The 26,351-nt window shown below is 45.2% G+C and overlaps 4 protein-coding genes across 16 annotated transcripts in view; 1 reads left to right on the top strand and 3 right to left on the bottom strand.

Annotated features, from left to right (window-relative positions):
• The window catches only part of tnfrsf9b (tumor necrosis factor receptor superfamily, member 9b), a 4,296-nt gene extending 691 nt beyond the window's left edge, over positions 1 to 3,605 (bottom strand). The window contains exons 1-7 of the mRNA XM_077006011.1: positions 3,561 to 3,605; positions 1,838 to 3,196; positions 1,091 to 1,210; positions 737 to 874; positions 547 to 619; positions 320 to 426; positions 29 to 166 (exon numbers count right to left, since the gene is read on the bottom strand). Coding sequence (XP_076862126.1) covers positions 29 to 166; positions 320 to 426; positions 547 to 619; positions 737 to 874; positions 1,091 to 1,210; positions 1,838 to 1,961 — 700 coding nt within the window. The 5' untranslated portion in view covers positions 1,962 to 3,196; positions 3,561 to 3,605. The remainder of the gene's footprint in view (positions 1 to 28; positions 167 to 319; positions 427 to 546; positions 620 to 736; positions 875 to 1,090; positions 1,211 to 1,837; positions 3,197 to 3,560) is intronic.
• Positions 3,606 to 4,110: 505 nt separating this feature from the next.
• On the bottom strand, positions 4,111 to 13,364 carry fam83e (family with sequence similarity 83 member E). The gene is made up of 7 exons (XM_077005864.1): positions 11,627 to 13,364; positions 11,303 to 11,449; positions 10,582 to 10,706; positions 10,049 to 10,495; positions 7,682 to 8,345; positions 7,347 to 7,514; positions 4,111 to 5,304 (listed from the first exon to the last, which is right to left on the bottom strand). The coding sequence occupies exons 1-7, from the start codon at positions 12,152 to 12,154 to the stop codon at positions 5,122 to 5,124; spliced, it is 2,262 nt and encodes a 753-aa protein (XP_076861979.1). The 5' UTR covers positions 12,155 to 13,364; the 3' UTR covers positions 4,111 to 5,121.
• Positions 13,365 to 13,405: 41 nt separating this feature from the next.
• Positions 13,406 to 18,304, bottom strand: emp3a (epithelial membrane protein 3a (MAM blood group)). Its single transcript, XM_077005875.1, has 5 exons — positions 18,150 to 18,304; positions 15,933 to 16,045; positions 15,737 to 15,839; positions 14,768 to 14,908; positions 13,406 to 14,415 (listed from the first exon to the last, which is right to left on the bottom strand). Exons 2-5 carry the CDS (start codon positions 16,032 to 16,034, stop codon positions 14,240 to 14,242), a joined length of 522 nt encoding a protein of 173 aa, XP_076861990.1. The 5' UTR covers positions 16,035 to 16,045; positions 18,150 to 18,304; the 3' UTR covers positions 13,406 to 14,239.
• Positions 14,842 to 26,183, top strand: LOC143514559 (uncharacterized). 13 transcript variants are annotated; one of them, XM_077005996.1, is made up of 16 exons: positions 19,818 to 19,971; positions 20,092 to 20,211; positions 20,315 to 20,527; positions 20,965 to 21,106; positions 21,367 to 21,438; positions 21,559 to 21,702; positions 21,882 to 21,938; positions 22,234 to 22,387; positions 22,499 to 22,582; positions 22,678 to 23,253; positions 23,478 to 23,613; positions 24,079 to 24,185; positions 24,344 to 24,480; positions 24,612 to 24,713; positions 25,104 to 25,168; positions 25,835 to 26,183. In XM_077005996.1, the coding sequence occupies exons 3-6, from the start codon at positions 20,339 to 20,341 to the stop codon at positions 21,657 to 21,659; spliced, it is 504 nt and encodes a 167-aa protein (XP_076862111.1). In that variant the 5' UTR covers positions 19,818 to 19,971; positions 20,092 to 20,211; positions 20,315 to 20,338; the 3' UTR covers positions 21,660 to 21,702; positions 21,882 to 21,938; positions 22,234 to 22,387; positions 22,499 to 22,582; positions 22,678 to 23,253; positions 23,478 to 23,613; positions 24,079 to 24,185; positions 24,344 to 24,480; positions 24,612 to 24,713; positions 25,104 to 25,168; positions 25,835 to 26,183. The 13 variants fall into 13 exon arrangements, with proteins under 13 accessions (XP_076862019.1, XP_076862029.1, XP_076862038.1 ...); XM_077005940.1 differs by having other exon boundaries at positions 21,882 to 22,065; positions 22,164 to 22,387; XM_077005949.1 differs by having other exon boundaries at positions 19,819 to 19,971; positions 21,559 to 22,065; positions 22,164 to 22,387; positions 22,678 to 22,797; positions 23,096 to 23,253.
• Positions 26,184 to 26,351: the final 168 nt, after the last annotated feature.

Here is a 26,351-nt window from a genome sequence, read left to right as displayed (position 1 = left end):
CCTGCCTGGATCTGCTCCTGCCTTTTACCTGCTGGGGCTTCCTCCAGGCCTGGAGGCCCTTTCAGCTTCTCTCCTCTCTTCCACACTGTGACCATCAATAGTGGCAGAATGACAGAGGCTGTCAGACAGACACAGACCACGCCTGGCACCAGAGAGAGTTCCAGAGCTGCAGAGAGCCGTGGGAACATGGTGTCAGTGCTGGGTAAGCACAGAATGTGTGTCTCATGAATTAATGTCCTTCTTGTGGCAGAGGTAGGTGGTGCAGAGGTGGATGGTGCTAATAGGCGGTGCAGGGGATACTCAGAGTTAAGACACATACAGTCGTGCGAGGGCGTGTGGTTCCGTAGTGTGGTGGTCTCCGTGCTACAGATGATGTCGCTGACGGCCGTGCCAGGGGCTGTGATTCGCTGGTCCGCACGTGGGCAGCTGGAAAAGAAAGAAACCAGTGAGTGTTCTGACCAGTTAGGGGTTGAATTAAACGGGAGACAATGTGAAGGAGAAATGGAGGCTCTCTCTACCTCTCACTCCATCACTCTCACTCCCTACCTCTCACTCCATCGGACACAAGGGCTGTGATGCTGGTCATTGAACGTCCCTGGAGGACACGGCTGGCAGTTTCCTGTGATCACAGAGAGGTTGAAAACTACACTCAGACTGCAGGTTTTGGTAACATGTCATGAACATCAACACCTGCTTCATCTGTTTCTGGGTCCTTTACCAAAAGTGGCTCACTTACTGGTGTTTGATGGTTCTTCACCTTTGCCACATTCTTTGATACAGAAGGAGCATGTGGGGTCCCCACACAGGAAGCCCTGAACACACTCACACTGCGTGTCTGTCTCAGCGCTGCAGGGCCTCTTCACACTCTGAGGAGCTGATACATGTCCATTATTTATAATGGTGCTGATGTGTGAGATGTGTGTGAGTCCAGCGTCGGGGGCGGGGACATGTCCATTATTTATAATGGTGCTGATGTGTGAGATGTGTGTGAGTCCAGCGTCGGGGGCGGGGACATGTCCATTATTTATAATGGTGCTGATGTGTGAGATGTGTGTGAGTCCAGTGTTGGGGGCGGGGACTGTCTCCATACCTGAGCACTCACTGCATCTTCTGCACATCATGGCTTTGCTCGTGGTGACGTACGTTCCATTCGCACACGGTTCACACAGGGCAGTCGGGTCTGGACCACACTCCATCACCAGCCGGTTACCTGCCGTGCACACACACACACACACACACCTTCAGTGTGTATGGCACTACTGTAGGCCCTTGTGTGTGTGTCATTGTTCATTTTTTTTGAATAGCTGCTTCTGAGATGACACTAAGTCTATATACAGGATGTGGTCAGGAGAACAAATCCTTCAGCACTAACAGAAACATTAACAACATTAATTGCTTCTGTCTGTCTATATATCTGTCTTTCTGGTTATAGTAATATCCCTTCATTCACTTACATTTACATTTACATTTACGGCATTTGGCAGACGCCCTTATCCAGAGCGACTTACATTTTTATCTCTTTTTTTTTTACTTTTTACAAGTGAGCAATTGAGGGCTGTAGGTTTGAGTGTTAAACTGTTTTTGTGTGTTAGATGATGCACATAAAAAAATCACTGGATTAATAAAAAGTAGAAATCATCAACCTTACGTTAGAATGAACAGCATTCATGCTCTTAAATTTCGATATGTTTAAAATTTTCATACGTTCTTGACTTAACATTTTCTTGAAGGGAATCTCTATCTCAGGTCTGTGTTCTTCCTCTGGGTGTGTGAGCTGGTCTGTGGTGTGCTGGTAAGCCCATGGAACCTCTCTCTACATGAGCCCAGTAGAACATACCTGGATGGCAGACCTTGCAGCAGACGTCGGAAGTGCTGTGAGCTTCGAGTCTCCACTCTAAACATCCAGACTTGTACCCCAGTGAGACAGGAAGCAGGAGCAGAACAGCCTCAAGCAGCCACATCCCTCCTCAGACCACACGTGTATCCACACACGTGTATCCACACACACGTATCCACACACGTGTATCCACACACGTGTATCCACACACACGTATCCACACACACGTATCCACACACACGTATCCACACAACTCTGATGTTCCTTTGGCTGTCTGCGCCCGGAGCTACAAACAGAAGTTGCTTCTCTGGTATAGTGTAGACAAACTGAAGACTGAAAACCTGACGCCTGGCCAATATTTGATTCACAGAGAGTGTATGGTTACATAGCAGACCACAAGACGTAAGTTCCAAAACGTCACATGCATGCACACCCACATTAGACGCCCCCTGTCTCCTCGCCCACACACTCACATTTTAAAGAGCGTACAAACGTGCTGGGTTCTGCTAGTGACTCAATACACAAATCTCCCACTGAATACTGAATGTACTGCTGCGTTTTTGCATTGGGCAACTCCTCAAGTTAAAACTGCAGCTATTAACGGTAAATACAATCACAGGGAAATTTCTAGACAGTAAGAGTGCTATATCATTTCTGGGCTTCGGGGCCATTTGGATCTCAAAACCTTTTGAATATTAAACATTGTTTTTATTCGTTTATCATGTTTTATTGTGAAATTGACGTTAAGCTTTTTAAAACTAATTTTGGTCAAGCTCAGGCATATAATTTGTAGCATTTTTAAAACATTTTTATGAAATCTCTGACCTAGAATGTCCACCCTGTTACGCATATATGCATAACTGTTTGAAAGACTTTAAAATGATGTGCAAAACATTAGCTGAGAGCTAACACGTCCCTTTTCAACTTTGAAGTGAGATTTTCATTTATTCTTTAATTTTAAAAAGATATTTTATGATTTGTGTGTCTGAGTTCAGTTGCTTAAAGCAGATTTCAAGATTAGCAAACTTTAAACCGTATTTAAAGGCAGTTGTTAACATTGCATAAACAGTAAACAAAAGCAATTATAAGAACTTTTAAAATGAAAAACCTGAAAAAACATGGATTTAAAATATCACAAACAACAAATCTTATATAGGAAAAGTCAAATCTTGTTGTTTCCTAACAAGTCTTCTACATTCTTCCATGTGATTTTATCAAGTTGGAATGACCGTTTGCTCTGAGGCTCTTGAATTAGGCAGAGTACCTGGTCATCGTTACACCAGCCGATATTCGGTTGTGGACTCCATTCAGAATCAGAATCCCAATGTTCTCTGTAATGCTTCCTGTCTCTCAGTAGCACTTAAGAGATGCACACATAATATCAATATTTCTAGCAATATTTGAACTAAATTGAATAATAGAGCTACAAAAAACACATGATCATTTCCATAGATACACTATGATGTCCATCCACAACAGGGTGGACACTCTGACATAAAGTTAGCTATTATCCAGTGTGTGAGCAAAACCATTTAAAAAAATGTGAATTTAGACAATAGTATGATTACTATAATAATTAATATGATTATTATGCAATTATTAAATCTGTCTGCTTGTCCTCTTATATCTCCTAACAATGTGGACATGTTGTGGTTGGCCATGTCAGACCGATGGGATAAAATGAGTGAATAACAGACATTGATGTGAGGAGATAGGCACTCACCTTTCACAGTTGTTTTCCCTCTGAAAAAATGTATGTGATCTCCAGGAAATTGTCAGTATGCAGAACAGCTCTTCATTTAAAGAGACAGTACTTGGGCATAACAGGGTGGACAGTAACTTTAGGGACATGCGATAAACTCTTAAAATTGGTGATTAAAAAAACTCATAGAGAAAATAAACTATAGTTTAAACAATATTAAAATACTAAAATATTCTATTGAATACATCATATTTTCATCACAAAAACAAAACTCCAGGAACATGTGAAAACCCCTAGCGTATGATAAATAAAAACAATGTTAAAGGTATAAAAATGTATTTGGGGTAACTGCATTATGTTTAACATTTTGAAGTGTCCTACTATTTTAGTAGGATTTACAGAATTTATATTGTTTGCATTTTTACATAATAAATATAGTGATCAGAACTGGGGATGCAAAAGGCACTGAATTGTAGGAATTCCTGGTCATTGATACATGACAGATCTTAGCCAAAATGAATTATATCCTGTTACTGGGGAAAGTAGCTCGTATACAGTTAGAAGTAATATGACTAGTTCATGAGCACATGAAAAAACAGATGTGAAGACAGAGAGCTGTGAGGAAGTGGTCCGGATTAGGGAAGTGAAAGAACATTTGGACAGCAATCTTGTTTAAATCCCATTTAATGTGCAAGGGTTCAATGACATTATAAACACTTCTGGGAATCTAGCAGGAAGGTGGTGATCTCTTGACACAGAGCAGCATTTAAGCCCATATCAAACCATGAAAGTCTAATTACACTCTGTTCCAGAATGTGACAAAATATTATTTCTTAACCTTGCTTTCATGTGCCTGTCTTACCTGCCTGTTGGTTAATTCCTTTACATTGAGCGTTTATGTGGTTAATTCGGCTATAGTGAAAGAATAGCTGTGGTGAGCGATTGTTTTGCAAAATTCAACTGTGGTTAGCGATAGTGTACATTCTACAAACGACCTACTCATGGGGCAACACTTAGTAATTTATCTTTAGTATGTCAAGTTTCTTTAGGGTTGCCACCAGTCCTGTTTTCACACGAGCAGTACTGGGTTTAGATAAATCTAGGGGTCCGGCGTTGACTTCCATTTTCTGTCCTGAATGGTGGTAGGGAGTGGAGTTTGAACAAACGGTAGCACTCTATTGATCAGTGTTGATAAGTCAGTCCTCACTTCTCCCGCCGACTGGCTATTTTACGCTAATCAAAAGTCGACAGGCAAAGGGAAAACGTTTAGTTTTGCGCGTTAGTATTCTAATAACGGTGTATGAGGTTTTGACCCTTCCGTTACAACTGTCTCCTGTTGTCTTATGCACTCAGGCACAGAACAGTTATACAGTCCAAAGTCTGTGACCCATTTTAAAACCAAACATTAGTTTAAAAATATTTATTCAATTATTCAATCAGTTTCGGGTTTGGTCAGTTGAGCCAGTAAAATTCCAGAGAAAAATATCCTTAAATTGAGCAAAAACGGAGGTTTCCATAATCGCATTTTACGAAATCGTCTTCTCTGGGGACTGTGGTACTTTCCGCCCCGGTTCGCATATCGTCACTTGTCCTCTTCGCTCTTCTGCGCACTGAAGGAAGATGATCTCCACGGCTCCCTCTGCAGGTCAAACGTGTAATTGCGTGGTATTACGGCTCTCGGACCTCTCATGAGTCCTGCTTTGATATCGTCATTCCGCTTTTTGATCAGCGCTATGGCGGGCGTAAGCGGGAAGTGCTCGCCACTCTAACAGGGACAGCGAGAAGGAGAGAGGTACAGTTACAGATGAGGAACTACTACTGCAAAGCATATATATATATATATATATATATATATATATATATATATATATATATATATATATATATATATATATATATATATGTATGTATGTATGTATGTATATGTGTGTATATATCAGTGGGGAACCGTCAGGGCACTCTAAAATATTCTTAAAACATAAATATATATAATATAATTTATCCAATTTTATTTTATCTACTTACAGCTTGACAATCGACATCTAAACAATTACAAAAATATAAGCAAATAAATTATTCACCGGTGTCTATTCAATCTGTGTTGGAAGGTGAGGGGTTAAGTGGAAGCCTGTGAGCCTGTGTCTCCCCCTATCAGGACTGTGATGCCCACTGTTCGTTTACAGAGGGCCTGGCAGTTATAATTCAGTTTCAAATGACAGTAAAATTGACCAATCATATCTTCCCTCTTAGTGGGCGGGCTTAACTGTATGATCATTTCCGCCCGCTGTGGCGACGCTAGCTGTCGTTAGCGTACCACCGCTAGCTAGTTTCGATTCAGTCCTTTGATGCCCTCATGCGCGTTGTTTACATATTCCGCTCCCGAGGAACACGGAGCTGTGAACCTTATTTTGTTGGAACCTTACTTTGCTTAAGAAGTTATCTAGTACATATGCTATTGTTTATTGCGGTTTAAAGCTGTACTGTCGTCTCGATTTTTTAGTTATTGCAGTTAATTTGGAGAGGAAACAAATTTTTCCGGGGGGGGATATGGGAACGGGGCCAGGTATAATGGTCACGATTCGCTACTGAATATATATTATCAGTGTTCTCAAGTCTCATGCATTGAGCGTGTGACACACGCATTTTGCCGTCTTCACACGCTCTCACGCCACACTTCCGATTTCACACGGCGAAAAAAAAAAATCTAGTTTATTTACCTCTGATCCATATATATATGTCGCCCTCCACTGGCGATCGATCGCGAAATACAACAACGTAATCTTATCGGGCGATATAAAAATGATCGCCGTTAATCTATTCTTAAAGTTGGGTTGGGAACTGGGTCAAAATGGGTAAGCAAACTATGATGACTTTCAACTTGATAGTTTAGCTCGGGTGTATTCCTAACCAAATTGCACAGTAGGGGCGAGAACGAGTTTTCAAACCTGTGAATTACAAATCGTACATGTGTTTACATGGATGCAGCCACGAAGTCGCCAGGTTTGCTTCATGGAAAATTCATTTTTAGGAACGTAAAGCATTACCGGAGCAGAGCTCGGAGCGGTCGTTTTCTGCATGGTCCTAGCGCTAGATTCGTAGCTATTTAAATATTTCTTTTTAACCGTTAAAACTGCAAAGGACCAAAACCGGCTTTTGAAAAAGTCCCCCCCAAATTACGTCCGTGAGGTTAAATGTACTAAATGTTGGCTTACATTTCAAATATCATGTTTAGCTGAATAAACATGTTATCAACCCCTTTTAATGTACAGTATGTAGGCTTACAAATTCATGTTTAACTGAATAAACAGTTGAACACGAGTAGCCTACATTTTATTGAGCATGTTTTTTTTCTTCAAGTATCAAAGTAGAACAGCTTTCTCAAGCAGTCATTGATGCATTTTGGAAACAGGAGATGAGCCCCTGGTCTAATGCACCTATCTCAAAAACTGACTTTTAGTCATTACTTGGGTAGCACGCATATGAGCCATTTTAATATAGATTAATCTAGATTAATTTCAAAATTTCAGTGAGATTAATCTAGATTAAAAAAATTAATCTATGCCCACCCCTATTTAAAACCCATTGAACAACGCCAAATAACGCCAACTAGCGGCACGTGACCGACGCACGAACTGTATTTTGTTTACAAAACTTACATGAGTCTATCATTTTATATATATATATATATATATATATATATATATATATATATATATATATATATATATATATATATATATATATATATATAAATATATATAAAATATATGCTATATGCTATCAAAGGGGAAGCCATGTCTGCCGTACTGTGAGCTGTGTCATCTGTGACGCATCATCACTCTGGTCACGCAGGTCCTGCAGGGATCTGCTGACCATGGCTGAATCCTCCTGTGTCCACACACCACTGGAACTCTCACGTGTTCTGGGTTTTTCCAGAATATCACCGAAGGTTCTGAAGCCATCTTCAAGGGGCTTCTGGAAGTAAAGACAAGAGATTTTGTGTTTGTGTGTGTGTGTCGTGTGTGTGTGTGTGTGAGAGAGAGAGAGAGAGAGAGAGAGATGATGATGTAGTCATCCCTTTTTGGCCAGATGTTTCATTTCATTTAAGCAAAGTGTTGTGAGAACATTAATGCATTTAGGACCTGGTGGTTGTCTGCAGCTGTGGCCAACCATGGCACTGCCCCATGCGACATGGCATTGTTCTCCAGACCTGTGTCCATCCTCTGTGATCTGTGTTCCCATGACATCGCCCCTTGTGACATCGTGTTGTCCTCCATACCTGTGTCCATCCTCAGTGATCTGTATTGCCATGATATCGCCCCTTGTGACATCGTATTGTCCTCCAGACCTGTGTCCATCCTCAGTGATCTATGTCGCCATGACATCGCCCCTTGTGACATTGTGTTGTCATCCAGACCTGTGTCCATCCTCAGTGATCTATGTCGCCATGACATCGCCCCTTGTGACATCGTATTGTCCTCCAAACCTGTGTCCATCCTAAGTGATCTATGTCGCCATGGCATCTCCCTTTGTGACATCTGGTTGTCCTCCAGACCTGTGTCCATCCTCAGTGATCTATATCTCCATGGCATCTCCCTTTGTGACATCGTGTTGTCCTCCAGACCTGTGTCCATCCTCAGTGGATTATCTCGTCTAAGGGGGTATGTAAACAGATCAGATCCCTCTCTAAGCTTCATGCCCATTCTGAGGTCACGGCTCATGAACATGGATGTCCTGTCGTCCCACTCAGCCGGCGTCCCTCCACTCAGATGCTTGTACAGGGCTCTCTCTGGATTTATCACATTTCTGTAAAAAAAAAACGTTATTAGGCCCATGCATGTACACCCTCCCCTTCATTTCATTTTTATTTTTAATATCTCCATATGTATCTACCCACATGCCTCAGTATTTTGCTCAGTATTATTGCATATCTGAGTCTCTGCCTGTCTATGTCCCTATGTCTGGGTTTTCTTCATTTGAGAATCTACATTTCTATTGGTTTGGTTTGCAGATTTTTTAAATATTAAACCACACTTAGAGAAACTAATAGAAAACTTGAGTTCCATAGATCATGTAAATATTGTTTGATAATCAGTCACATGGCTGGACATTGTCTGATAATCAGTCACATGGCTCGACATTGTCTGATAATCAGTCACATGGCTGGCCTCAGCTGCCACACTAGGAAAAACCCTAGATCAGAACAGAACCATGACAGAAGGTTACTTGGAAACCAGTGTGATAAAAGGGTCCCAGATGTTTTGTGTAGTCACCTTCATGGTGATGTATTGCACACCAACACCAAAGTTTAACACAGCAGCGTAGTACTGTGGTCACAGGGCTCCCTTTCTAAAAGACTGTGTAGGTCTTAGGAATCAGAATCCAATGGCACAATGGTGAAGCAGTCTGGCCCAGTTTCAGGTGTGCGTGGCAGAAAAACGATGTTACAGTGACAAATAACATACAGTGATGTGAAAGTGTGTTTGCTCCTTCCTGATTTCCTTTTTTTTTTCGCATGTTTGTCACACTTAAGTGTTTCAGAACATCAAACCAATTTAAATATTAGTCAAAGACAATGCAAGTAAACACAAAATGCAGTTTGTAAATTGAGGTTTATAATTAAAGGAGAAGAAAATCCAGACCTACATGCCCCTGTGTGAAAAAATAATTGCCCCTGTGTTAAAACATAACAACTGTAGTTGATCACACCTGTCTCTAGCCACACCCAGGCCACATTATCACCACACCTGTTCTCAATCAAGATATCACTTAAATAGGACCTGTCTGAAAGAGTGAAGTACACCAAAAAGCTCAATTTTTCCAGAACACATCTTGATGATCATCAAGACCTTTGGTAAAAACATTCTGTGGACCGACAAAACAAAAGTTGAACTCTTTGGAAGATGTGTGTAAAAGTAACACCGCATTTCAGAAAAAGAACATTACACCAACAGTAAAATATAATCAGAATGACTGGATTATTAATTGTGCTAGTGTGATGGTCTGGGCTGTTTTGCTGCTTCATGACCTGGAGGATAAATAAAAATATGAATTCTGCTGACCTGAGTCCTAATGAGATGCTGTGGCATGACCTTAAAAAGGCTTTTCGTGCTCGAAAACCCTCCAAACTCATTGCAAGTTATCGCAAACGCTTGGCTGCAGTTGTATCTGCTAAGGGTGACCCAACCAGCTTAGGAGACAATTACTCTTTCACACAGGGCCATATAGGTCTGAATTTTTTATTCTCCCTAAAAAAAACACCTTCATTTAAAACTGTATATTGTGTTTACTTGTATTGTGTTTGTAATATTTAAGTTGGTTTGATGTTCCAAAACACTTGTGCAAGTGTTTTGCAAGTGTGACAAACATTCACAAAAATGGAAATCAGAAGGGGCAAACACTTTTCCACACCACTGTAAATTCTTCACTTATCTCCTCATAACCAACAGATTAAAAGCACATGTAAAACACGGGCAAATAAATACTCCAAGCACGATGACATCACTTACCGGTTCACCTCTCTCCATCCTAGTTTACCAATGTCCCCTCCCTCCCCAGCACCCTCCATCCACCTCTCCACTCCTGCTCTGTGGAGCATGGGCAGTTCTTCAGAGAGCCCAGGCAGATGAGGAGGGTCTTCTGAGAAGCCGAGGTTCCACTGGGTGACCCCCAGAGTGTCCCAGTCTATAGGGCTGTCAGTAGGGGGCGCAGGGGGGCTCGGGGGGCTCTGCAAGAGCACCGACATGTGAGTGTTGGGTTCCACATGCTCTGAGTGGTAGAGGGCGTGGCCTCCTTCTAACTGGTGCATGCCTGTGGCATCGTCAGGCTTCCACACGTCTGGGACGGGCATCGAGGTGGCGTAAAGAATGCGGAACTCCCGGTCGAACGCCTGCAGCGATGGGCCGCGCAGGACGGTAATGAGTTGGCGGTGGAGGTGAGCGTCCGTCCAGGTGAGACTGGAGAAACAGGAGCAGAGAACCAAGGTCTATGGGTCAGCACCGGCTTTATCCCGACACACTCATGACCTTTCACTGAATCATACCTGTAGCTCCCCAGGACCACGGTCTCCAGGTCCACCAGGATGAAATTCTCCTTCAGATCTCCAGTCACCATCTTCCCACTACGAGAGAGGAACACTTTCCCACCCACTGTCCGAACTTCTATGTTCTGTGAAAAGTAGATGCAGTGAGATAGTGAAGTTAGAATAACCAGTTAAATCAGGGCTAATTAAGAGTGTATAATCTTCTTTAAGATTTCACAACCGCTTGTCATTTCTTTCAGGCACTCAGGATATTTATAGTCCAAAGCACTTAACTCTGATGTGTTCATGAACAGAACATTTCTTTTCAGCTGTGCAAAGCAGGTCCTGACCATAGTGATGAATGCTGCATAACCTGCTGAACTTTAACTTTGCTGAAATTCTTCACTATGAGTCAAAGAACGCTCGCTACACTTGGCCACGGGAGTTAAACACAGCGGCAAATGTTTGAAAAAGCTTTGATCAATCCTTTTGTCCTCATTGTTGACCGTACATAAGTGTTGACTGTACATAAATGGGCAGCACATTGTTGATGCTTTAAGCATGTTATCAGTAGCATCATTGAGCACACTGCTTGTTATGACAAAAATTGTAAAAAAAAAAAAAAAAAAAAAAAAAAAAAAAGGAAAATGTGGATTCTGGACAACAGAAAAGCTTTACAAAAAGCTAATTGTTTAATGAACACATCTTGTGAATGACGGCGGCCGATTGGCTGGTGACTCACCGGGTGTCTGAGTCTGTCTGTGGTGAAGCTATCCGGCGCAGATCTTCGGTTCAGGATGATGTAGACAGGAACACCTCGAGACGCAGCGCACTGGAGGTCCCTGATCACCATGGTGTCCGTAAGTCTGTCCGTTACTATAGCGATCAGCTACTCCACCCAAACGTAAAGAGTGTTGTCTTAGCCCACAGGTGTCGTGGTAAATCTGATGTATTCTCACACCATTGTACTACAGACACGACACAGGTGAACGGCAGGCTGATAACCCTCTCAGTTTAGTCTAACACTATTCCTCGCACTTTCACCATGTACAGAAGTCACACCTACCGTGTTCGCGCCCTGCAAAATCCTCCTGACCACCTCTCGTATGTGGGGCGCCTGCTCCCCCGGGGGGTTGGTGTAGACCACTGCCTGATCAGACCCGTCCCACGTGAGCTTCTCCGGCCAGCCCAACTCCAGCTCCGGCGCCGGCATGTCCGAGTGCACGGGGAAGTACCGCACGGAGAACGGCTGGGTGGCCGAGCCGCTCTGGTCCGCGCCATCGCCGTCCTCCTGGGTCTCCTCGCTGCTGCAGTAGTCCTCCACCCAGCCGGACACCTGCCTCACCTCCTCGGGCGAGAGGAATGGGCCGAGGCGGCCCCCACACGCCCGGGCGTAGAAGGCCCCGGGCCCCGCGCTCAGCAGCCCCTCCAGAGCCTGACGCTCCACCTCACAGTGCACGAGCTCAGGGCTGGACTCGCTCAGAGGCTGGAAGACGGCGTCCTCGTCCAGACTCTTCTCCTGAGATCTGGAGATCATGGCCGGAGCGTGAGCGTGGAGGCGGAACATGGGCAAAGCGCTGCTGATGTGGTCCATGTATGAAGGCTGAGTGGTGAGCGAGGCAGGATGGATGGGAGAACATCCACCACCTACAGCTTCTGCACAGAAATGCTCTCCGCACAAGCTCCACAGTCCCACAACGCGCGCAGCCAGTCAGCTGCGGTTTGTCTGGGTCCAGAGGCGACAAAAGCAGTTTCACTTTAAGAATGTTCCCTGCCTTGGTCAAACATGACACGTCATATGTTGACACAAAGCTCACTTTTGAAATAACACTGAAAAGGAGCGTGACGGCAACGAGAAGAGGCAGACGTCAGATACGGCGCAGGAGCACGGAGGAGCTGCAGAAACACCTTGTCTGCTTCAAAGATCACGACAGGCTTCCACCACACTGAGCCTTCTCACGTTTCTCCCTCAGATCTTTCCTCCTCTTCAGAACGTCCTCTTAACCCCTTCTACATGTTCTTTGCGTCGTCTGCTACAGGCCGTCTGGCTCCCAGCACCCGTCGTAAACTTGCGTTTTCAGTGTTCGTGGAAGTTCATGCTCAGCGTGACCCGTCAGCATCAGGCCTCCCAGCCCGCCTTAGAAGCAGGAAGCCCGGACGTCCCCGTTGATTGCGTCCCCTTTTTCCACGGTTGTGTTTGAGGCGGTACCGGTATTAGATTTCCGTCTGTGTTCTCTCCATTCTCCCTCCAGCCGATACAATGTGCCTCTTTCTGTCTGCGTTCCCACTTCACTGTCATACACACAGTGACTGGTTCTACCAGAAGGGCAGGTCTCACACAGGCACCGCTGTCTGTCAGTCACAGAAGCAACCCCACATTTTCCCATGAATGAACCAGATTTATTCTGATTTGAAGAGCTAGCTCTTTAGAGAGCGAGAGAGATGATGTTTGCTGGACTAGATTATACTGACAGTGGAGCTCGTCATTCAGGCCTCGCCTGCAGTTTTGTCTTCGAAAACCTTGACTAACGTTAAAATGTATTTGTTATTGTGTAAATAACAAGTGCGGTAGTGCATTCTGAGCAGCTGTCTCTCAGTGTCCTGAACACCCCTCTCTGTCTGAGTCATGATACAACACTTGCTGTGTGTTTGCAGGATTGTACAAATCAGGACTGACTGGCATTTCCAACGAGGGCACCCTGCCTTCGGGCTTGTGGCTGAATGACTGTCATTAGAGGCTTTCCTTTACACTGCCTATGCACAATCACTGTGTACCTGGCATGGTGGAGCAATTATAGATTCACATAAGGCATTTAAGAAAGATTCACATCGTTTCCCATGCCTGTTCATGCAACAAACTTTTTATCCAAAAAATAGGAATAGCAAAATAACAGGTACACAATGTACAATAGTTATTGTACAATACATTTTCTACTAAATTCTTGTTTATGGTAATTCTGTATTATTTCCATATATCAACTGTATGCTGTGTACATAAACTAAGCCATATTGAGCCATAAGCCCAGTGTGAGTGTCCTACTGCTTCAGGACTGTATGCTGTTTTTTATACATTTAAGAGAAAATGAAACAAAAGAAATTGATGAAGGATTCTCTTTTCTACTTTACAGGAAACAGCTATTTCTGCTTTATGCTTCTCGTATGTTTAACATCTAAAAAAGTTTAGTAGTAGCAAATCAAAAAGAAGTGAACACAACCCTCAGCCTGAACAACAGGCTCTTTTATCTCAGAGAGACAGCAATTCAGCCCCTGACCATCAGGGGGCAGTAAGCAGCTTGGAAACAGGGACTGGTTAACTGACTGAAGCAATACTCTGTATTGCTCTGTAATAATAAGAGGTGGGCATTCCAGGTTCAGAAAGTAAAAGTCCTCACCAGGATTTTACTCAAGCTTGCTGGATTTTCTAATTAGTGCAATCCAGGTAAAATTAGTGATCAACACAATCCAGGAAGCCTGAGCAAAATCTTGGTGAGGACTTTCTGAACCTGGAACGTCCACCTCTGGTAATAATAACATCTGCAAACATTCTGCCATTGGTGCGCCTTGTCAAAAACCAGAAATTAGGATTAGATTAGCACCCATACAAAGCTATGATTAATTAAGCTTTATGGTTTGGTGAGGGAACTGCCAATAGGGCCCTGAACATGATTGCAGGTGTGGGCTACGCCCTCTTGCGCAGGTGGACGTGGAACACCCCGAGGCTGAGCAGCAGCGGCACACACACCCAGGCCAGGACGAAGCAGTATCCGAAGCGGCCCAAGGAGAGCTCACGGGGGTCCTGAAGGATCTCCTTCCTCTGGAAGCTGTATATGAGCACAGCTGCAAACACGGCCAGACCTGAGAGACGAGAGTGAAGCTGAGACAAAGGCTATAGCCCCGATGGCCACATGGAGGCACTGTGGTACACTGGTGATCGTTTTCCATTTGTTTTATCATTCAGCAAAGTATAGTGAGATTAGATCTGGATTGATAATCGAACGCATTCTGAATGCCAACTCAAAATATTATTCACAGCACAATAAACAGTAAAGCACTGTATAGTCAATGAAAACACATCCTCATAGACCTGACATCCAATTACATTCTAATTTATTCAGCTGGTTTATGAGAACATTAATCGTGCCTAGTTTTGAGAGAAAGTATTCAGTCTGGATTGGAGAAGAAAAGGGTGTGGGAAGACTATTTATACCTGCGAAGATCTGGCAGAGGCCCGTGAAGCAGAAGAGACCTTTATTGGACATGGTGAAGAGCTCACAGAGGAACACGAGCAAGGAGATGGTGGAGAGGATCACAGCCACCACCATGAACGCCTGGACCGAATGCAGCCACTCTGTAGGAGACACAAGCACTCCATCACACACGGGCCAGCCTCAGGTACACACACACACACACTCACTCACACACACACGGGCCAGCCTCAGGTACAAGCACGCACGCACGCGCACACACACACACACACGGGCCAGTCTCGGGTACAAACACACACACACAGAAACACACACACGGGCCAGCCTCAGATACGTACACACACACACATTCACTCATTCACGGGCCAGCCTCAGGTACACACATATACACATACACTCACTTACGGGCCAGCCTCAGGCGCACACACACACGGGCCAGCCTCAGGTACACACACACACACACACACACACATGGGCCAGCCTCAGGTACACACACACACACACACACACGGGCCAGCCTCAGGTACACACACACACACACACACACGGGCCAGCCTCAGGTACACACACACACACACACACACACACACACACGGGCCAGCCTCAGGTACACACACACACACACACACACACACACACACACAGGCCAGCCTCAGGTACACACACACACACACACTCACGGGCCAGCCTCAGGTACACACACACACACTCACGGGCCAGCCTCAGGTACACACACACTCACGGGCCAGCCTCAGGTACACACACACTCACGGGCCAGCCTCAGGTACACACACACACACTCACGGGCCAGCCTCAGGTGTACACACACACACACACACACACACACACATGGGCCAGCCTCAGGCACACTCACTCGTTCGTGCCAGTTACCTGTAAGTGCAGTTCACCTGTAGGTGTGAGCTCACAGGAGTGTAGAGTGCATTAAAGTGGGTGGATTAAAAGGTTTTTACCGTTCTCTGTGGCAGAGGTGCACAGCCATGTGTCTGTGGTGTTGTCGTACATGCATTTATGCCAGAGGTCTGTGTTCTCCACCTCACCCCACATCCACCACGACTGAAACACAGACAGATCTGTATTACGTATCTGACACTGCACACCTCCAGGATAAGTGCTGACACCAGACGTCACGGACCAAGACTGTCACACCTTCTCCATGGTGGCAATGAACAGCATGGCCAGGGCTACCAAATGCAGAAGTGTTGCTAACATCAGCATGAAAGCCATTGTAAACACCCCAGTGAAAGCCATCCGACTCCGTCCTGTGGGCAGAAAATACCACAGTGTTAGATGCCGTTAACTAGACTTAACATCGTCCTGCAGGTAAAAGGGGCCTCTGAGCAGGTCGACCCTCCACATCTTCATCCCTGTTCCTTCTCTTATTGACTCCCAGAGGAGAGGAAGAGGGGAGTGAGGGAGGGAGAGGGGAGTGGGGGGGAGGAAGAGGGGAGTGAGGGGGAGGGAGAGGGGAGTGGGGGGGAGGGAGAGGGGAGTGGGGGGGAGGGAGAGGGGAGTGAGGGGGAGGAAGAGGGGAGTGAGGGGGAGGGAGAGGGGAGTGGGGGGGAGGAAGAGGGGAGTGGGGGGGAGGGAGAAGGGAGTGGGGGGAGGAAGAGGGGGGTGAGGGGGAGGGAGAGGGGAGTGGGGGGGAGGAAGAGGGGAGTGGGGGGGAGGGAGAGGGGAGTGAGGGGGAGGGAGAGGGGAGTGGGGGGGAGGGAGAGGGGAGTGGGGGGAGGAAGAGGGGAGTGGGGGGGAGGAAGAGGGGAGTGGGGGGGGAGAGGGGAGTGGGGGAGGAAGAGGGGAGTGGGGGGAGGGAGAGGGGAGTGGGGGGGAGGAAGAGAGGAGTGGGGGGGAGGAAGAGGGGAGTGGGGGGAGGAAGAGGGGAGTGAGGGGGAGGAAGAGGGGAGTGGGGGGAGGAAGAGGGGAGTGGGTGGGAGGAAGAGGGGAGTGGGGGAGGAAGAGAGGAGTGAGGGAAGGAAGAGGGGAGTGGGGGGAGGAAGAGGGGAGTGAGGGGGAGGAAGAGGGGAGTGGGGGGGGGAAGAGGGGAGTGGGTGGAGGAAGAGGGGAGTGGGTGGGAGGAAGAGGGGAGTGGGGGAGGAAGAGAGGAGTGGGGGGAGGAAGAGGGGAGCACCACGGTCTGCTTGAAACTGCCTCTGAGGCAAACAGAAAACTGTATAAACAACATGTTGTCTGCCCCTTTGATCTCCAGCTAGGGCCATGTGCAGTAATTACATACCAGGCATTATCCACTTTGTTCATGCACTCAAACTGAATCCAGCACTAGAGACACAGAAGGCTTCAACTGCCATTAAAATACTTCAGTCATTTCCCAGTTTCACTTCCATCTCTTTTGTGTATGACAAATCCAGTAACGATCTGCACTAGAATACTGTTACACTGTCATCATATCTATAAAGTTTCACTTCCTCGGTTTTAGCTGTTTCATCTGACTAGATACAAAACATCATCCAAACAAAAGATTCTCTATCTTAGCAACCCAAAAGATGCAAGAGTGGGCTGCTGGGTAATCTGGGAACCCATCTTGGTTAGCTACATGTGGAAAGATGAAAATATTTTTAATGGAACCAAAGAACAGTAGCATCCTATATCCCTAAGACTTTACAATAAACCCCATTCAGAGTGGCACTTGGTCCTGTTGATCTTGGCTGCAGAAGGCGGCTCTGAAGTGGGGAAGTTCGGTGTGTGTCCAGGAACCCAGCCCTCAAATTCCACACGTACTGTGTCACCAGTGAGGAGATGCTTGCAGCGTCCACAGTTGTGTGGAAGTGTATCTGCACTAATATTTTCCAGGATCAGTCCTGTATACCCACAACCTGCTCCAGGATGGAAGGCACTGCTCTGCTCAGTGGCGTTTCTTTCAATCCTGTGTTAATTCTGTAATTTGAAAGCAGACTGGTCTTCATATTCACACAGCAGAACCACGTTTGCATTGACCAGTGTGAATGGACCGTGTTGTTGCCAAATCCACACATTTTACATGCTCAACTACAGCAACATTCAAGAAAATGTTGTGAACATAATGAAACATAATGAAGTCACTGCTATTGTAAATGAATTATAAATAAAGTCCAGTTAATTCATGCAGACCTAAACTTCAGATTACACTTCTTCCTGTTGGGAGCTGAAACACTCCTCAGATGTGGGTTCTGTGTCAGGACGCTGGGCACAGGAACCTCTCTTGTGTTTTCACTGCTGGTCTAGTGTGTTCACCAGTGTGAAACAGACGTACACTTGTGCTCAGACCCATGAAGGCACCCATCTCAAACCGAGAGTGTTTTGTTGTGTGGTGTTTTGCTGTGTTTAGTATTAGGGTAAGATTATGACACAAAGAGACAAGCAATACTTTACCTTGTGAGTAGTACGAAGTTCCAGAAAACAACAGTCTTGGTCTCACTCCCCCCAGTCCTCGGTCTGCTCGCCCTCTCCGTTTTGCCAGTTCTCTCCACTCCCTCTTGGGAGGGGTCAGGGACAGACATGGAGGCTTGGCTTGTATGGAGAGCCCCAAACGCCCATTTACGTCAAACTGCCTTCCACTACACTTTAGGCTTGATTTAAAAAAACTGAAAATATGTCAGTGACAGGATTGCCTAAAACCAGAGAACCACACGCGGTCAGCATCGGATGTTAAGACTTTGAAATGGAATTTTTAAAAGCTGAAGGACAAAAAAAACTTCAGAGGAGAATAGTTAAATAGTTGTGAGGTGTTGTGATAGTGTTTTTGAACTTTTGCATCCGTTTCCTTTAACTAATTTAAAATCAGTGAATGCAAAATGGTGATAGAAATAGAATTTGCACAGGTCTGCTGTGCATTTAAGTGGTCAGACGTGAGCAATTACACTAATGCTTAGTGTGAGATCTGTTAGATAAAATTACAGACCACCCAGCATGCAAAGGACCGGCTGTGAATTCATACTCAATTATAATAAAATGTGATAAGTTAAAGAAAATTGAGTTATTTTTGTTGAATATTAACGGTACAGAGGTAAACGGTACAGACTACAGAGGTCACTAAGCTTAACGAAGACGATCGATATGGTCAGGATACGATGGATTTTATTTATTCACTTCAAAGCTAGCCCTATATGCTAGTTTGTTTTTGTTTGATTGACGATCGCTATGCGGTTTAGCGGTTTTGTCTACTTCTGAAGTCAGAGTGGATTGATTATGAAATCCTGGTTGACAGGCTAGATCGCTGAACAGCTGTCCGCGTGGTCCTCATGCCGTCCGTCCCTCTCGCTCGTGTCCCGTTTGTTTAACATGCTGTCAAAAGGCGAGTCTTCGTAAGAGCGTCTCTGAACTTTGGTACCTGTTTAAAACTGTACGTTAGCGGTTTTGGTAACTTAGTTATTTATATATTACACTCATTGTTTTACCTAATTTAAACGGAATCTAGCACGCAAGGTAGTTACAAAATCAGGGATGAAGGTCTCTACCTAAGCTGCGCCTGTATATCTTCAGGCGATGGAGTGGTTGGGTGAGATGGAGCAGCGCTTGGTGAGGGTCTGTGGACGCTCCAGCTCTGGGCGTCTGGGCTTGGAAGGACACACGCGCGAGAGCGCTCACTCGGAACATACTGGACCTGCGCGTTCATCACGCGGCGCAGACAGTGGCGGCCTCTGACAAATATCTCAGGGGGGCAATTGATATGATGACATCCAAGGTGACCATTTCAGTGGGTAAATAAAAAAGTGACTTAACCATTGAAAATATAATCATAAATATATATTTCTCCTTACATTATATACTGTACAGTATTTGTGCACCAATATATCTTGTAAATATAATCTTGGTTAAAACTCTACAATGACTGAACATTTAACTGAGATTGTCATCTCTCAATTTGCCCTCACAAACAACTTTAAACATGGAGAGAGGCCAGATTTACCATTAATTAAATAAAGTTTAATAAAATTAATAAAGGACAGCATAGTTTATCTTGATTATTACGACGACAGAATGGCACTTCCCCCTAAATCGCCCCAAAAGGGGCGGTACTACAGGGAATGCACCTCAACGCTGATTGGACAATGGCATTCAGAGGCAAGAGACGCTGTCCAGAACAGACGTAGCTAATTAGATACGTGATAGAATGTGAGAGAAAAAAACTTCCTTTTCATTCTTTCGTGGTGCGTCGCCCAATCGCCCTAATGAACAAACCGCCCCTGGAAACGTGAGTGTGGTTTCGAGCGACCCTGAATTAGCGAAATGAGTAATGAGGATGTGGTAATTTTTTAAGATCACGTGGGAACAGATTTCTGTATCCAATGCACGTTTTATGTGTTTCTCACAGATAGCACAGTATGTTGAAAACATTCAGAGTCTATTCGAGACTCCGGACTAAGCGTCTCTAGACTTGCAACAGGATAATGAAGTGTCCTCAACAGACTGAACCAGTTCAAACTGCTGCAAGGTCTCCAAGCTCTTCACAATGACACATGTGACATTCTGCATGACTTCTCTTCCAATGAAGTCCAGACTCCATCTTCTCATCAGCTCTCTCTGTGTGCACAAAGGCCCAAGAAAGTGAGATAGCAGAGATGTTGCTCCAGGCGCACCTGGCGGATGTCGTCTCCTGCAGCCTGAGCGAGCAGGTTACTTACCTGCTGCTAGAGAGGTCTTCTCTCCAGAAGAAACTTCAGGACTTCAATGATGGCACCACGAAGACACTGCAGCCAAACGGTTTTCAGAAGACCATACTGCAGAGTTCTGAAGAAAACCCAGACCAAGTAAGGGCACACAGTGTGGTTTGATTTTGTTATGGTTCTTTATTTGATGTTAAAATGCAGTTTGGCCCAGAGAAACCCACAAAGGCAGAGTCTGTAGAAGAGACTCCTGGGGCTCAGAGCAGTGCCGCAGACCTACACTGCTAATGCTTTATTATAGTTTGATAGGAAGAAATGCCGATGTGTGCCTGTTTCCCCCTTCCTGGCTGAGAAAACCAGCAACCTTTCTGTATTTCACCAGCAACCTGGCCTGCTCTTCCTTCTGACTAACTAACCTTCTAACCCTCTGAGCACAGCAGCCCGACGGATGATGCAGCATGCATGCTCACGTGGGATTGAAACGGCTACAGCGTGCGTGTTGCTGTTAGGTTCACGAGTCAGTTGTGCTCTGGCACTGCCCTGAGCTGCCTCTGAACATGCCTTCTTCTGCCCTGTGTAAGGCGAGCAGGCGGTCGGTTGAGGAGAATCTCAATGGAAATGGAAGTGTCTGGAGAAGGATGTGGCTGGGGCGACCTCCAGGCTGGACATGGCCCACGGGGAGATCCACCGCCTCACTGAGGAGCTCGGCCCTCAGAGCCTACGGTGGGTGTCTGGGTGTCTGGGCAGGGATGGCCTGATCTCATCCACAAACGGTTGGAGGTGCTGTCCACTTCCTCCTCTGCAAATAAGGAGCAGGGATGGGAGGAAATGAAATTATACTGGCCCAATGTAGTGTGTGTGTGTGTGTGTGTGAGAGAGAGAGAGAGAGAGAGAGAGAGAGAGAGAGAGAGAGAGAGCATCCATGCGTACATGTCTAACGTAGGTGTGTCCTTTCATAACGTCTGTGTTTCTATGTTTTTCAGAGTCAGAGCTCCAGGCTGCTCAGCTAGAATTTGAGCAGCTTAGACAGGAAATGAAGGACAGGAAACGCCGTGGTAATGCACTCTCACATTTTTTCTATCCTCAGCCAAATTAAATGTACATGATTAATTGGTTTGTAATTAGAAACAGTTGCTCAGTATTTCAGACAAAGAGAGAAACTGTTCTTCCTACAGATGTGGCTGAACACATCAAGGCGCAGCAGGTGATGAGGGGGTCTCTGGAGGCTGAAGACCACTGTTCACAGAATGAACACAGATTGCTTGCAGTTCCTTGAGCTGCTATGAAGAGATGAGTTAAACATCTAGTGTTATAAAAATGTGTGGAACTTTGAGGAAGTAATTTCATAAAAGTTTAATAAATGGACATTGAATGATCTTGTGGAAGAAAAAATTATGGAATTATGTTTTCATGCAATACATTATATGCAATTAAATTATTATTAATATTATTCATAACATCATAATACAAAGTTTTTCAATCTTCATTGAATCATTAGATTGAAGACAGTGACAGAGATGAAGTTACCGAGGCATTTACTCAGAAACTGTCAAAGGTTAAACAAACCGCCCTCACAGTCCTGGAATCTCTAGGTCCTCAACACAAATTCGAAAATCTTTTAGAATCAGGTCCTCAGCACGACTTCTTCATCGAAAGTTAAGAGGAAGAAAGCACCATAAGAGGTGGGCACTTGATTTTTACTCACTTTCAGTGTTGTCAGTGGTTGTAATAACTGACGAATCGGTTGGTTAAACAGTGATGTGTGCGACTGATTCTGTAGGTGCCGCGAGGAGATGTAGGAGAAGCTCGGTGGCCTGCAGGACCTGAGACGGCTTGTTCTGAATCTTCAGGCTCGGTTTGAGCAGGAGACGCTGCAGAGGAAGAAAGCAGTGGAGGAGTGTGAAGAGGAGGGAAGTGGTGGAAGACCTTACCCTGCAGCTGCAGGAACTGCGGGAGCAAAAAGATAGCGACCATGAGGCTGAAACCCAGCACCTTCAGGAGCAGGTGAGAGTCACCAGAGGGTTAGGGTGAGGGTTAGATGGTTGTAATCCTGGTGAGGGTAGTATAGGTCTACCAGATGATCAAAGCAACATGCTGTCTTCTGTGCATTCACAGATCGATCTCCTGGAAAAAATTGATGAAGTCAGTGTTGAGAATTCTCAGAGACAGGACAGGAAGTGTGCACAGCACCTGCAGCTGGTATGGAGGGGAGACGAGTCGCTCTGATGTTTGTGGAACTCTTTGACTCTTAGCTACGCTCTTCGACTAATCCTCTGGCCTTGTGACATCCTTAGCTGGAGTCTCTGACCACTAAACTGGACTGGGTCAAAACCACACTTCACCAAGAGAAAGAGTAGGCCAAACAGCACCTGGCCGAGCAGGCCAAGGCGGACCAGGCCAAGGCCCTGATACAGGTGAGCACGGGCCATGGAAACACCTGGGCCCCCTGTAGCCGAAGCTCACTCCAGCACTGTCGCAGGTGTCTGCTGAGCCTGCGGAGGGCCAGACCACAGTGAAGCAGCAGGTGGAGAATGAAGGCTCCCAGTCTGCAGGGCTCCAGTTCTCCCAGCAAGACCTGCAGACGTGCCAGCCTCAGGAGCAGGACCAGTACCTGTTCCAGCACAAGCAGGTGGACTCTGTGGTGAGAGAGCCTTACACCTGACCTTTACACCTGACCTTTACACCTGGCTGTGTCTTTTGGTTGTGCTACAGAATCAACCCGTTGAGCAGCTGCTGTAGAGCAGCACCCAGCAGCTAAATGCAGAGGAAACTCGCAGCACCCAGAGTAGCAACCTGGAGCAGGAGCTTAGGGACATGGTGGCTGAGATGTCCACCTTGAAGAGTCAAGTGGAGAACTCCCAACAGCAGTGGTACTGAAAGCTGCTAGCCACTCGACTAGTGCACTCCACAGACTAGTGCACTCCACGGACAATTACAGTAGAGAAATATGATTTATGATATAGTTGTAAGAAACATAAGGAATTTGTTACTGCGGTTCAGATCAAAGTGACTAGGCTCTACAATATTAGCAAGGTGATGTGTGATAGGCTCCACCCTCTCTGAAGGCTTTTTTTTGCTTCTTCATGTCATACAGGAAGCGCTTAGCAGTGAGGGAGGAGGAGCTGCGGATGAAGGTGGAGTCACTGCTGACCAATAACGCTCAGCTGAGTCAGGCCAAGGCGGAGCTTGCTCAACAGGTCCAAGACCTGGAGAACAAAGAGATAACCGAGGTGATTCTCTCACACAGGCCCCCTGCATGATTAGGGCCAGGGTTAGGTTAGTCTAACCCTAACCCTGCAGTCTCCATACATGACCACTAACCCACCACATGACCACTAACCCACCACATAAAACCACATCTTACAGTCGTGTCATACACAAGACAAAGCATGAAGGCTGTTCTAAGAAAGCACTCTGTTTCATTTTTAGTAAAATTCATTACTTTCAAATCAAAATTCATTTCATTACTAATCAGAAGGAGAAACTGATCCTCAGCCAGCAGGACTATGAGAAAGTCCACACGCAGCTCCAGGAAGCCAATGTTAACTTGTCCTTTCAGATAAGGTAGACAGACGCATAACCATCATATGTACGCGTTCTCCAGTTGAAATCAGTACGCTTGCTGATTTCATGCTGCCATTTTAAAAATGCGTAGAAAAGTACTTATTCCTTCTCCATTTCTAAACTGATTCAAGGTGTTTCTAGCAAGCAGTACGACAGGGAGCTACGGCACAGGGAGAGACTGCAAGGCCAAAGAAAACAGCAGAGGGAGCTGAAGATCCTCACCAAGCGTCTTCAGAAGGTAAAGGGCATCTGAGGATACTCAGATACTGAGGTTCAGGAGTGTTTCTCTCCAGGAGAGTGACGTGGTGAAGATACTGAGATATTGATATTCAGGGGGGTCTCTCTCCAGGAGAGTGACGTGGTGAAGATACTGAGGTTGAGGGTGTTTCTCTCCAGGAGAGTGACATGGTGAAGATGGTGCAGATGGAGAACGAGGCTCTGCTCCTCAACAAGAAGGAGCTGCTCTGTCGGTTGAATGAAGAGGAGGAGGCCAGAGCAGATGCTGTTGCCACAGCAACGTCCATGCAGCAAAGGTTACAACACTGAAACTGTTTCCTGTTTTCTTAATACTCCTAAAGATGGTGATGTCATCATCTTCCCATCTAGTGAGGTTTTTTTACTGATAAACATGCACTTTTTCTCATCCGGACTGGATCTTCTTAAGAAAGAGAAGCCTCGGCAGAGTGATGAAAAGCTGATAAAGTACACAGAGCTTGACAAACGCATTAGAGAGCTGCACAACTGCCAGTCGCCCACAGCTTCTGAGGTTCGTGTTTTAAATTAATGCCCTTTAATTACCGAGAACACTGTGAAATGCTGCTGGAAGGTTGAATAACAACTTGAGTACATTTCTTATCAACTCCTCCTCCTGAGAGAGACCTAAGTGTACTGCCAGCAGCCCTGTGTAACTGTGATGCCCCTGGGGCGATTCTCCCAGGAGACACCTGGCCTGATTCACCGGGCCTGATTCACCGGGCCTGATTCACCGGGCCTCATTCACCGGGCCTGATTCACCGGGCCTGATTCACCGGGCCTGATTCACCGGGCCTGATTCACCGGGCCTCATTCACCGGGCCTGATTCACCGGGCCTGATTCACCGGGCCTGATTCACCGGGCCTGATTCACCGGGCCTGATTCACTTCTGCTTTTGTACAGGACCTGAAGAGGCTGATATTGTTAAAAACCCAGATCAGTGAGGACACTGTGTCAACAGACTCCAGGTAAGACTCTGTTTTCCCATTCCTATTAATCCTTGAATAACATGTCGTTGGTTGCTATATTATTTTGTAATTCTTAATTTAAAAACTAGAACGTTATAGAATAGGGCATTGTTAAATTTGCATAAGATTTTTGTATGCACACTGCATCACAAAGCTTGGGGTGTTTGAGAGGAATGCCTGCATGACTTTACCTGTGATTATGGGCTGTTATATGTGTAGTGTCGCATGGAAGGACTCCATACATATTTATGACATGGAAATAAGTTGGTGATTCATTATAGCAGTGGGATACAAAGACGAAACCCAAAGCATCTAGCAAAAAAACACCAGATAAAAATATCAGCTAAAGGCATTTGTGACTTTAAGGAAAGACTGCAAGGACAGGCGTACTGTTTTTCAAACAATGCAAACCATACATACATTTTATTTGCTTTCAAAACTGTATGTATTTATTTAAGGCTAGGATGTTACTGCAGTAATGGAAATGTTTCCAAAAATCACATGATGTTGAGACTTACCGATATTTAAATTATTTGAATAAACATAATTGAACTCGTGTATTTCTGTATTTCAGTTACGCTGTAAGTGATTAGAACTCAAATGCTTATTTGTGTACAGCAGTAAAAATATCAGCAAAACATTAAAACTGCCCTTTTGCCCCTACAGATCAGCTGGTGGAGTAGGTAGTGTGCTAGCTGCACCACGATCATGGCTTCACCTTCCATGAAGAAACACGCACTTATGTACTTGCACTTTATTTAAAAATGCCTTCTGAATGCAGTGAATCTTATTCACTTAATGCAGTGAATCTTAATCTTATTCAGTCAGTACACCATGAGTCCACAAAGCACATTTTTCTTTTGTCTTCTGTCAGAAATGATGTTAAATTCTTTGAAGCCACAATCCTACTTTTAGCTTGAAGCTTTCATGTCAACAGTGTTTGTAAAAATGTATTTTATTAATTATAAGACTTGGTTGAAATGTAATGGTTTTTAATAAACATTTATTGAGTTTGCATGCTGTGTTTGTATTGAAGTATTTTTTATATTTCTGATGCTGCTGTAATCTGATTGGTCTAGCTATATCACATTACTCCATTTTACAGTTATTTTATAATTCATACGATCCGCTTTAACTCCCTCACTCCCACGCTCTGTACAAAATATGCTGATCTAAATGTCTT

Source organism: Brachyhypopomus gauderio, chromosome 1 (assembly GCF_052324685.1).
Source record: "Brachyhypopomus gauderio isolate BG-103 chromosome 1, BGAUD_0.2, whole genome shotgun sequence".
Taxonomy (NCBI): Eukaryota; Metazoa; Chordata; class Actinopteri; order Gymnotiformes; family Hypopomidae; genus Brachyhypopomus; species Brachyhypopomus gauderio.
This window is presented reverse-complemented; position numbering and strand designations above follow the sequence as displayed.

What these genes read in the sequence shown, in the direction of transcription:
- fam83e (XM_077005864.1), bottom strand. Translation starts at nt 12,154, where the DNA reads ATGGACCACATCAGCAGCGCTTTGCCCATGTTCCGCCTCCACGCTCAC. An exon ending in GTGGTCCTGGGGAGCTACAG is followed by an intron (nt 10,496 to 10,581) that starts GTATGATTCAGT and finishes CTGTTTCTCCAG; the next exon opens with TCTCACCTGGACGGACGCTC. An exon ending in GGATGGAGAGAGGTGAACCG is followed by an intron (nt 8,346 to 10,048) that starts GTAAGTGATGTC and finishes TTTTTTTTACAG; the next exon opens with AAATGTGATAAATCCAGAGA.
- emp3a (XM_077005875.1), bottom strand. Translation starts at nt 16,034, where the DNA reads ATGGCTTTCACTGGGGTGTTTACAATGGCTTTCATGCTGATGTTAGCA. An exon ending in TCATTGCCACCATGGAGAAG is followed by an intron (nt 15,840 to 15,932) that starts GTGTGACAGTCT and finishes TCTGTGTTTCAG; the next exon opens with TCGTGGTGGATGTGGGGTGA. An exon ending in CACCTCTGCCACAGAGAACG is followed by an intron (nt 14,909 to 15,736) that starts GTAAAAACCTTT and finishes TGTCTCCTACAG; the next exon opens with AGTGGCTGCATTCGGTCCAG.
- LOC143514559 (XM_077005904.1), top strand. Translation starts at nt 20,339, where the DNA reads ATGTTGCTCCAGGCGCACCTGGCGGATGTCGTCTCCTGCAGCCTGAGC. An exon ending in CTGAAGAAAACCCAGACCAA is followed by an intron (nt 20,528 to 20,964) that starts GTAAGGGCACAC and finishes GCCCTGTGTAAG; the next exon opens with GCGAGCAGGCGGTCGGTTGA. An exon ending in GAAGGACAGGAAACGCCGTG is followed by an intron (nt 21,439 to 21,558) that starts GTAATGCACTCT and finishes TTCTTCCTACAG; the next exon opens with ATGTGGCTGAACACATCAAG.